We start from the raw sequence: 11,686 nt of genomic DNA, 5'->3' as shown, positions 1-11,686 counted from the left end.
AACAAACACTGAGATTTCAAGGGTTGATCTGTCATGGCTATGCTTAGCAGTCCCTACCCTGATTCAGAACAGAAGCTTTGGTTAGTAAGAGGCCACGTCCACTTCAGAGAATCATAGAGGCTTATGTGAACCTCTCCAATCAGGAATTTGCTTTAGGCCAAGGGTTTCTGTCCATTCTGCTCAAAGCTTTTACTTTGATTGGAAATCTACTCTCAAGTGGGGAGGGAACAAATCCTTCTAGACAAAAAATTTCCTTTTGCTACAAAATGTGTTTATTTCCACCCAGACAAGATTCTCCAACTGCATTTACGAGTACATACAAGGTCTGCCTTTGATATATATCCTGTTTACAAGATCCATTTCTCATTATTAAAGTGTGTATCAAACATCTTTGTCTCTTAAAACATAAATAAACTGCTAATGTGTAAGCCATAAATGTGGTCCCTGACACGCGTGGCCTGCAATTCTTCACTGATGAGCCCAGAGTGATAGCGACATGAAAAGATTCCCCGGGTCGGTAGGCAGCAAGCACCTGCAGCTCACCTGCTGATTGTGCTGTTGTGGCAGTGACCTTTCTATGAAAAAAGAGCTATGTGCAGACAAAGAAATGTGACATATGCAATGTGGAGAGGCATTTCACAGAATGCAAACACTATTCAGGTCAATTAGTAGACTCCAGAATGAATGAAAGCTTCATGAATGTAAATCCATTGTCTACAATACTGGGTATCGTGGCCCCTTTTCCTGGAAACCCAATAAATATCTATTAAAGAAAGTAAGGATAACAGAATAAGCTGTGGCAGTTGTCTTGGTGCCCAACGTCTGTTTTCAAGGTTGGGCTTTAAGTTGTGAGTTTTAGGAATACCATTTTTTTGTTTCTTCAGCATAAATCTTCTATTTGGAAAGCCACTTATTTCCTTTAATAGACCTTTAAATTCTTCATTGGCATTTAGAGGCTTCTTACAGATGGCCGGTATTAGGGGTTCATTGGCTTAAAGAAGAGCGCAGCACGTTTCATAGAAAGTCTTGATCGGTCTCTCGAAGTAAAAAGCCTGTTTGGCTCAGAATTTCTCGAATCTAGTTTATTCTTCATGCCTTCGCTCGTTTTGGCTCCTGTTAATATCCCAAGCCTGACACAGCCACAGAAACACATCGGTGGAACAGTACAATTCCTCATAAAATGTCATTTCAGTATCAACTATTTCCAATGTCATGGATCCCTTTGAAATAGTTGATCTTCTGAAGTTCCATCCTTCACAGAGTTCTCCACTTGCTCCTTGGAAGTAAGGCTCTTGTTCTAAGGCTGATGCTGGGGAGTTCCCACGAAGGAAATTCCTGGAAAAATCTCTATTCCCTTTTGAGTCTCCTACCATGTCTCTCATTCCCCATGAGGCTATGGTTGCAATTCTGGAGACATATAGGAAAAGTTTCTAAACTCATCCTGGTTAATCATAGGAAGATGTCCCTCATCAATTGGAGTTAAAACTGGCTCTTCCTTTATGAAGTCGGGGTCAAAATTACTGACATCTTCTCGGGATTTCTGCCAAAAAAGGAAACGAGGGTCAGATTTTATGCACTGGCTTACTCATCTGGCATGGGACTTAGCCCATTCCAATGAACTCAGAGAACCGCTCTGTAGCTCGTTCAGTAGCATTATTTACAGTTATGGTCATTATGATTAAACAGTGCTTTACAGCAATTCGACTGCATTGTGTATTATTATGGCACTTGGCAACCACCAATTCACTAATCCCATGAAAATCTCGCTGAGCAGGCCAGCCTCGCTGGGAGGCTAAGGAATTAATTTGGCCACCAAACCAGCCGGCTCGCTCACCCTTTGTTCTCCCTTCACCGAGGCAGCACTTCCAACAGGGCTCGCCAAGAGATGCACAGGTCATATTTGTCAACAGAGGCTGTGGAAGTTCACACTTGTCCCACCTGTTTGTACACAGTTCCATATGCTTGAAGAGATGTTCCTGAAAGACTTTTTGGAAATGCTGAGCTCATGAACAACTGCCTGTCAATTTACTCACTCAGTGCATTACGCTCTGGGGGACCAGCTGTGCGTTGGGACTATAGGCTCCAGCCTCTGAAGGCAATGCTGTCCCTAATCCAGGGGAGCTGGCAGGGGGATGCCCACTGAAGAAAATGGCTTTACCTCTGGGTGCCTGGTGTCCAGAAGCCCAGCAGACTGTTACTGACTAAGCTTGCTGTAGGTCTGAAGAAGTTGTGTATTTTATACCTTTATAAATGAATGCTGGCAAGATCATTTCTACCAGCGTTAGATCTCTCACTTCTCTTACCTGACTCAATGATATTTCTCTCTCCGCCTCTGGACCACCTCTCTTCCCCACAACTCTGGATCTTTTGCAAGCCTGGCTTCTCTGCCTTTCCACTGTGGAGTTCCAGATCCACAGATGAGTGAGAGCTCTGCTTTCAGACTATGAGCTGGACCACCCTCGGGAATGCCGCCACCCCACTCAGCTGCACAGCATGGACAGGAGCCCTTGGTGCTCGCTGAACTTATCTAGTCAAAGGGAGCCTGGCCTGAGCTCTGTACCCAAGCAGCTAGACAGACCCAGGCTCCCCAAGCTAAGGAGCCAGGCTGAGTGACGTTCTCTCTGCTTTCTTGGGGGCTTAGGAAAGTCACAAAAGGTGCCCTGCTTGAGGAGCATGAGGAAATTGGCTGGGAACAATGACAGTCTCAATTAGCCAAATTCTTTTGGGGAAACCTGAAAAGTTTCAGGCCTCTCAGACCCTATGAGATTTGAATTTAGGTTAAGGGAGGATGGAGCCAGGGCAAGTGAGAGGTGAAAACTTTGGCAGAAGTAACTGGGACACATGGAGAGATGCTGTCTCAGGGGCAAGGAGCTCAGCCTCCCCCGCCAGGTGAGGCCACCCTGTACAGTGTCGGGCTGAACTTCAAGTCTGTCACTCCACAGGGGCCATCTGGCTGTCTGGTGGACTTAGGTGGAACACTGTGACATCTGAAGAAAGAGGAAAGTCTACTATAATGGCCTTGGACACTTACGATTCTGGGTCTGAAAGGTGGCTCTAGTTGGCGGTGGTTCAGCTGGGCCCAGTCGATTTCCTTAAAGAAAGGATGTCTCAAGATAGCGTGTTCACCTCCCTGGGTCAGGCTGCCCAATCGCATGGTGGGGTTCTTGGTCATGAACTGAGAGAAATGGGAGGATGGGGGCGGGGAGAGAGAGAGAGTCAATCATTCATTCCTACACACATACACAGCAAGCATGTCACAAGACGGCAGGCAGCAGGTCTGGCAGAGGAGCTGCGTGAGGCTTTCTGGCTGATCTTGCTTAACTAGCTGGGTTTTCCATCACAGGCAACACAGTCAGTATGAATCATGCCTTAAAGGCGCAATTGCTTGTGTAGATTTATGGCCTTCCCCACTTCCATTTCAGACATGGCCACTAAAAGAAAGCAGAAGGGTCCAGTTTTCTTTTCTGTAAATACCATGTATTTTTCTTTCCTCTTTAAAGAAAAGCAGCTCTTTGTGAAATAGTGTGTCTTTCTCCAACACTGCAGTTGTAGACAGCAGGCATCTTATGAATGGGGCTACTTTCATAAACAGCTGTGCCATTTTTCTTAGAGACCTGACCCACCGGCCAGGACTCCCACTCTGACAAGACCACAGAGAGAAAAGAGAGTCATTATTTTTGAAGATCTGTGTAAAGAAGCAGCAAGGGTGAAAAACTAAAAAGTTCTGTGTTCCCGATCTAGAAAAACCAAAGTTGGCTACTTTTCTTTAAACAGCAAAGATATCATAGTTCTAGAAGGAAAGTCTTTTCTTCAAGACGTGCCCCCCCACCACCACTGTTTTGAAATAGGTTTAATGACTGAGATTCCATTGCTACATAGACCAAAACCTAAAAGGAGCATTGACACACATTTAAGCAACGTGTGTATATAAACACTCTGTATTTATATCAGTTGGTAGATTTCCTTGGTGCTGAGCTCCTATCAAAATGTTTTGGGCTAAATCTACTTTCACAAAATAGCCAGTAAAGGTGTTTTGACCACTTCTTAAACAAGGACAAGTACAGGATAATCCACTTTTCATGGCCAGAATGTGGTTCTCAATTTCAAAGACATTCAAGCTAATTTCCCATTTCAAAAGAAAATTGCCTTGGATGCAAAAGTTTTGGTTTTGTTTTTATTTAAATCAAGTCATCTTTAAATAGACCTATGACAACTTAGGACAGCCCCCAAGCATCCCTTTCCAAGTTTGATTTGTGAACATGAGACAAAAGCAATGTGGTGCTTATAGAAATGGCTTTGGAGCTCAGTTTACAGAGCAAATGAAGAGAAAATCTTGTGGAAGGTGCAGGCACGAAAAGGCAGTGTTTGGAGGTGGCCACTCTGCCATGCCGGATGTCCAAAGCTGTAAAGCCTCCAGTGTTGGTTCAAATGAAAATGATCGTGTTGAAGGAGGAGGCTGCAGAAGTTCCTAAGCAATCTGACAGGATACACCTTGTATAATGCTTTTTAAAAAAGCTTCAAAAGGGAGCTAATAAAAAATGAAGACACTGACAGGGTTTAATGGCTTCTCCTCTGTCCTAGTGACAAGGATTAAAGGCCACAGGTGGTGCTGGGTTGGAGGAGGGACCCAAGAGTAAAAGCAGCATTCAGAGCTACACAGCTCCAATCAGAGCAGTTACCAACTGAGGCACTGACAGTGGTCAACGTGGATTTAGGAAATGTGTAGCTTACAGATAACTCAGTTCTGCAAGAGCTACAAGTTCACACTATTGGGCTCTCCCTGGATAAAGCGATACAACTCAGGAAGGAAGGGCAAAATACTTACAAAAAGAAATGAGTAGATTCTCTCCTTAGGAAAGTCAATGGGATACAATTCCTGATGGAAAAGCAGTTCCTATTCTGAGAGCTAATTAACAAAAAACAATGCTGCAAAATGCTCCTGAGTAGGAGACAAGATTGGTAGAGCAAGCCCAGATGGCTTGTGGGAAATTCCCAGGCCTGCCAATGATGCGAGCAGAGGACATCGTGTGAATGTGTGGGTACAGCTTGTTCTTTTGGGCAAGAGGAACAGTGCAGGACTCTACATGCCAGGGTGGCAGATGCCCCAGTGTCCCAGAGACTTTGCCCATTCTTCCCTGCCCCAGCTTCCGTGGGGCACTGTGGAAAAGGCCTTGCCTGAGGACAAGATGACGAAATCACAACAGTTCCTCCTCTAAAAACTGCATCCCTGAAACTGGGGGCAGGCAGAATAACCCTTCCCCTAGCTTGACACTTTCTCTTGAGGTTCTGATAAATCCTTTTGAATAACCAAGTGATTTTGTTTCGATTTTTAGTATCTTGGCTGGAGCCCTTCAGATGCATCCATCCTCTACTTAAACTTCAGTTTCAACTCACAAAAGTTCACAGGGTGTCTACTGGATGTAAGGCAGTGCCCTAGGCTTCCCGGGAATATGCAGATGACAAAGAGAGTGCCTCGCCAGCCAGGAGCTAATCAGGAGAAGGGGGAAGAGGCACGCAAACTTTGTGAGACACAGCTGGACGAAATGAGCTCAGAAGAGGGACCAGCCAAACAGCACCGGGGCTGGTGCTGAGAAGGCAAGTGACAGCCTCACGGAAGAGGTGGCACTGGATGGGAGAAGGATGAATAAAGTTAATGTAGGCATGAAGGAAGAAGACAGTCGTGTCTGAGGACACAGCCAGCACGTTCAGAGGCACACAAGCGCCCGGTGCGTTGGAAGAGGAGCGTATTGCCTGGCACAGCTGGCATGCGGGGTCGGCTGCGGAACTACAGGGCAGCCAGAAGGATCCGTCAGAGGTGCATGAAGAGGTGAGTGGCAAGGGCCGCCCTGTGATTCAGCCACAGTGTGAGGAATAAATCCCACACGGAGAGGTAAGGGTTGGTGGTAGGGTAAACAGTTATGAGGCTAAGACGATAGCCGAGAAGATACAAGTTCAGAAACTAGGGGAGTTTCTAGTTAAGGGGAAGGAAGAGTTGGAAGCAAGTCCTAGGGGGCTGTGGAAGAAGAATGAGAATAAACACAATCTGCCAACTTCATGGAGCAGGTGAAGGGGAGAGTCCAAGATCGCAGGGTCCTCCCCGGCTGGCTGACGGAGCAGTGGTGCTGAGTAACAGAAACGGGACAAAAGAGGAGCAAGCGATTATTATTTGCAGTATTAGCATTAATAGCAGTATTAGTAGTAGTAGTATTTTTGTCAAGGGAATAAAGGCAAAAACCACTATTACTCCTGACAGTATTATGGTCTACCAAATCTGGGTGGCGGACGAGGTCAGCCTTGCATTCGAGGTGTGTGGGCGCCCACGTGGAGATGATGGCTGTATAAATCCGGGGTGCAGGCCATGGGAGAGGTCCTACTCACAGACATTGACACAGGTGAGAGCTGCAGCTGGGAGGGCAGGCTACACTGTGGGGGTGTGAAGGAGGGGGAGAGAGAGAGAAATAAAAAGGGAGAGGGAGAGAGAGACTAGAACTGAGACCAGCCCCAGGCCTCAGACATATTTTATGTAGTCCACACAGTATGCTTTAAAATAATTTCAATTACTTATCAGACATTTAAAAGCTAGGAAATGTCACATCACATAAAAGTCAGGTTTTCCAACTTCTCTTGGAAAATGGGATATTCTGGAACCCTGGGTCTGCACTGGAGTTGGGTGGTGGCTGCCGCTTTGATGGGGAGTCCGACCCCCCAGGAGGCCACATGCCCTATGCACCCCCCCAACAGCCGGCTGGCGTCACTCAGTGACTTTCACGGCTCCCGACCCCTGGCGTAGGGAGATGAGGCCGGGGAAGGGGGGCAGCTGGCGGAGCTCATGAGGAAGCCAGAGGAGGACGAATACCGTGAAACAGAAACCAGGACAGGACCCACTCCGAGGGTGGGGAAAAGGGTGATGCTAAGAGCGTGGGAGTTTTACGTGTGGGGGGGAAGGTTGTGACCCCTCTACGGCTACCCCCCTCCAAAGATGCAGAGATAGGAAGCCACGAGAACACTTAGCCTTTCATGGCACACATTGGTGCAGGTGTGTAGAGCTGGAGGCAGGAGGGGCTTGTCACCCTCAGCTGGGCACAGCACTGTCCCTAAATACCCTGTTCCTCCTACTGTGAACTGGGACAGCATAATTCTTGTGCAGAACACTTCCTCCATTTGCTCATGTCCCTAATGGGACCCAAATGCCAAACAAGTTAACAGCAATGTTGTTTAGAGTGATCCCTTTCATCCACGTCTAAGGTCATGCCTAAAACTTGCCTCACCTCAACTGACCTCCTCCCTGACTGTGGTGCAAAAGGGAAAGTCGGCCAAAAAGGAAAATAATGTGACTTCATGAAAGATTCTGGACACATTTGCTAAAGGAAGCAGAAAGTTTTCTAGGGCCAATAAAAGCACTTAATGAGCTGCGGAGAGAGAGTAAGGGGCCAGGGTGGAAAATCTGATTCCACCCCAAATGTAAGGCTCAAACTAACTGGAGAGCAGGGGAAGGAGAAAGGTCAGGAGCTCACAGCCTCACTTTGTGTCCCCCTTCCTTCTGTGGCCCTCATTAGAGTGGAATTTAACTAGAGGATACTAGAGGAATCAGAGGCACACCTGGCCCTGGGAATGAGAAACTTAAGTTTCTTCCAGGCTCCAGAGGTCAGACTCCAGGGAAAAGCCATCAGCCATGCTCCCTCCTGAGGGTGGCTCTAAGGTGGGGTGTGGGGGCCTTAGGCCAGGTTTGCGTGCAGATATCCTGGGAACATCCTGTAAACCAGGAGAGGACATATAAAAGATCTAAGATCTTCTCTGACACGAAGGACTCAGAGGTTAACTGGTCAGGTTCTGTAGTTCGACTACCTGTGTTTGTACGCTAGTTCTACCACTGAGGAGCTGTGTGACCTTGGACAAATTTCTTAACTTCTCTGGGCCTCAGACTGCTCAACTATAAAATTAAGATTTTCCTGTAGTTCATAAGGTTATGATGAGTAAATGAGATAATGAATGTGAAGTGCCAGGCACAAAGAAAGCCCTCAGGCAATGATAGTGTTAGTGTCTTGTTAAACCATGTGTAGGGCCATTCTGTTCTACCTATATGCAGGGGCTCGGACTGAAAGCCTCTGAGACACTATACTGTGAGGTCAGACTTTGGGGGAGAGTTGGCTCTGCCTGTGACTCCACTTTGTAGCCAGGAAAGATAAACCAAGACCTGTTCTGCTTTCATAGTCCCGGGCTTCAACAATGGGGTGGTAGGAATGGTCTTTGGAAAACAATTTTTCAAGACAATCTTAAAACAAGAATACAAATACTACTTAGGTTTTAATGTGCAATTGTATCTGTGTCAACAATAGAATGGAGATACTGACTGCAGGAAGATGGGTGCAGTGAAGCAACTGCTTTGTAAATCTGGCAGCAGATGTGGGACTAATCATGTCTGGGGGACTCTGCTACACTTGAGGCGGCTTTGGTTGATTTTTGAGTTGTTGGATATTCCAGATGATGGAGTTTAAACTAATCCTGTGTAATTCTGAGCCTTGAGATAACAGGATCCAAATATACTTTGAAACTCATTAAAATGAAAGCAATGGCTAAAAGTATTTTTTCTTCTTTCAAAATCTGTCTGATTTCATAGGAAAAGGACTAGTTATATAAATAGAGCAATTAGTCTAATAAGATTTTCTTCCAGGAGCCAGAGAATACTGCATTTTCTACCTAATAGTTGGACTTGGCTGTCGAGCATACAAAATGCCCTTCTCCTTTCATTCGATTTCAGACTTTAAACACAGGGCAGAGGGAGTGGGCAGCCAGTGCTGGCAAGCCAGAGGGAAGGAAACCAGGGAGCATGGATATTGCAGGGAGACGCTCCTAAATGGGAAGAAGACGCTCAGAACTATGGCTCTAAAGAGAGTCCTGGGGACGGAGAGCGAAGCAAGCGCACAGGACATGGAATAGAGTATGGCCCGTGGCCACGACTGCCAGCCTTGCCGAGGGTGCAGAGTCTAATGGGGAAGACAAGAAGCACGGCACGTGTGCGTGCTGCAGGCATGTGTGTCTGTCTGCTGCTGCTGGCACAGGTAGTGTCTGACCCAGTTATGAAGACCTGCCACCAACCTTCTCCTCTCACACTCCCCTGCTGGCTGCACTGGGCAGCCCTGAGCAGCACCCCTGGCTCAGGGCAGTGGCAACAGGGGACAGGCCGGGCATGTGAGCCAGCTGGTGGGGCAGCACGGGACGGGAGAGACAGCAGGGCTTTTCCTAGGAGAAGGCAGAGGCAGACATTTAAACTTAAGGTGAGGCTGACAACAGGGAGTGGCAGGGTGGAAAGGGGACACGGATTTTCTGAATTGCTCTGGGGAAACAAACTGTGATCTTCCCCTGCACTGTTCTCATATGGGACGGTGCTGCTCTGGAGTGCTGGACGAGCCAGGAGAAGGAAAGTTGCTCTAGCTTGCTCACATTGGGTCTGCACAGAATTCACTAGGCAGGGCTCGAACTGGTCATCTGCACACTCACGGCAATGGACCTCTCTGCCGGGTATCCAGACCGGTGTGGGAAGGGGGCAGCTGCAGGAGTGGAGCAAGCGGAGAAAAGAATGGTATAGTTTTTATAAATGTTATAGCTTAGTAAGTGGTAGCCATTACTACTGTACACGTATGCTACACGTGCTTGTGTTGTATCAGGAATTGAAATTGTTTCAAATTCATTCTACATAATTCCTACAGCAACTGTGATTATCATTCCCATTTTATAGATTAGGAAACTGAGGAACAGACCCATCTGTAACCTGGCCAAGGCTACACAGTTTGGGAATGTGGAGCTAGGGTTCCTGTCTGACACTGGAAGTCTTTGCTTTGGTCACTACACTAAGCTTCCTTGAAGCTAACCCATCTTCTCATTCGGATTCTGGATTAAAGAACAGTGTGGGCAATACTTGGACTGACAGGTCAGGAGGAATCCTGGTGTGACACTCAGGACGTCACCTGGGTGAGAGTCCACAGCACTCCGTGTGTGGACTTACCCTGGCTGGCTCATATGATGCTCTCCTTCCTCCGACTCTACAGAGGGAGAGTGGCTGAGAAGCGCGTGCAGGGCAGGTGCTACGAGAAGGGAGAGAAAAGTCCCAGACTTGGAAAGAAGCCGACGCGTCCTTCAGCCTGAACACCTGGTTTTACCTCAAACAACAGAGGGTCTTTTACGTTGGAGAAGAAAAGATAGTACACTGTTAACGTTTTCAAATACCTAAAGAGCTGTTGGCCAGAGAGGGATGAGGCGGCTGCAAATGGGAGAAATAGTAAGTCCACGGAGTAGAAGTTAAAGGAGGTGTATAAAGTACAGCATGAGAAAAATTTAAGAAGTTTTTTTCAAGTACTATCAAGTGATGGAAGGGGATTTCTTGGGAGGAACAGGACTGTTTTGTCAAGAACACCTGAAGCAGAACCTGACTGACCTGTTTGGGTCAGCTGGGCGGTGACACCAGTGTCCTCCACAGTCTATGCCCATGTTAAGAGTCTATAATCTCATCCTTTCTTTCTTCTCTTTTTGGATGTATCATTAAAACTCTAGGAGGAAAAGGCTGACCTTCTGAAAATGACTCTATCTCCCTCTGCCACAGATGCCATATTCTCCTTGGGTCTGAAATGGACTTTTCTTTATAAAAAATAAAATGATATAAAACTTGCTCATGCTGATCTCCCTGAGATAGTTATTGAAGGAGGAGCATGTGAGTATGTGGGGATATTCGAAAACACCAGTGGGCCGGTGCCTTAACTGACCTACACCGGAATATCCTGTGAGAGGTCTCCAGAGACACACCAGTGTACTTCATTTCCCCCAATGAAACTCAGTACAATAAATGCCCTGTGGCGTTTCAGTTCCTGCAGCAGGGCAGGAACAGCGCTAAAACCCCGTAGCTAAAATCCATAGTGGGTTTGCGGGCTGCATTTTCTATCCTGTGATTGGAATCCAGAAACCTTTTCATGGGCATATGCTCAATTTCTTCTCAATGCTCCCAACACTCTGCCTTTCCTGTGCTTCATAACCATTATTGCTTCCCCTGAATCGCAAGCCATCTCAGTGGCTTCGTGCACGTCATGTGACAATGTTGGTTAAAAATAGGTAAAGGTCACAGGCGAGTCTCAGAGACAGAAACCCAAGGTCGTGCACTTGTGCGAACACCAATGTTGTTAGCCAATGTGCTTTTACTCCTGGCAAACCAGCCCAGGCTGCTCTGACTGATGGGGCAGATTTCATTACTCTCCAATGATTTCCAATTAAAGGAAGGTCCACCCACTGCTGCTACCCCACATGCCCAAGCTACAGAAACCACGTTTCTCCGGGTATTATCCCCTAAATGTTATCTACTGAAGAGAAGTGAGTATTAAAGAAAGACACACTATACAATGTTCTGAAGAAACCCCAAGCCAATACCCTTCTTTATGTTGGACACACATTATCTTTGGTATACAAACCAAACCTAATGCTCAACCTTTAAAAGTTATTGATCTTTGATAGTTTGCAAGAACAAACAAAAATACCAAAGTATACCACTGCTATTCACAAGAGAGGTTTTCTAACTTAAAACAAAAGCTTTTCTGACCCATAGACATTGGTTAGCACATCTCCACATAGGAAAAGTTTCCATGCTCACTTTACAAAAGCTTTGACATCTTTATCCTTTTTTGCTGAGATGGAGATTAAAGAG

At 46.5% G+C, this 11,686-nt stretch overlaps 1 protein-coding gene across 1 annotated transcript in view; it reads right to left on the bottom strand.

Annotated features, from left to right (window-relative positions):
* Positions 1-255: 255 nt before the first annotated feature.
* LOC105819725 (protein kinase C eta type) overlaps positions 256-11,686 on the bottom strand; it is a 105,790-nt gene continuing 94,359 nt past the window's right edge. Inside the window, exons 10-11 of the mRNA XM_012656032.1 lie at positions 3,032-3,175; positions 256-1,540 (exon numbers count right to left, since the gene is read on the bottom strand). Coding sequence (XP_012511486.1) covers positions 1,394-1,540; positions 3,032-3,175 — 291 coding nt within the window. The 3' untranslated portion in view covers positions 256-1,393. The remainder of the gene's footprint in view (positions 1,541-3,031; positions 3,176-11,686) is intronic.

Source organism: Propithecus coquereli, unplaced genomic scaffold, assembly GCF_000956105.1.
Source record: "Propithecus coquereli isolate 6110/MARCELLA unplaced genomic scaffold, Pcoq_1.0 Scaffold5, whole genome shotgun sequence".
In the NCBI taxonomy this organism is placed as follows: domain Eukaryota; kingdom Metazoa; phylum Chordata; class Mammalia; order Primates; family Indriidae; genus Propithecus; species Propithecus coquereli.
This window is presented reverse-complemented; position numbering and strand designations above follow the sequence as displayed.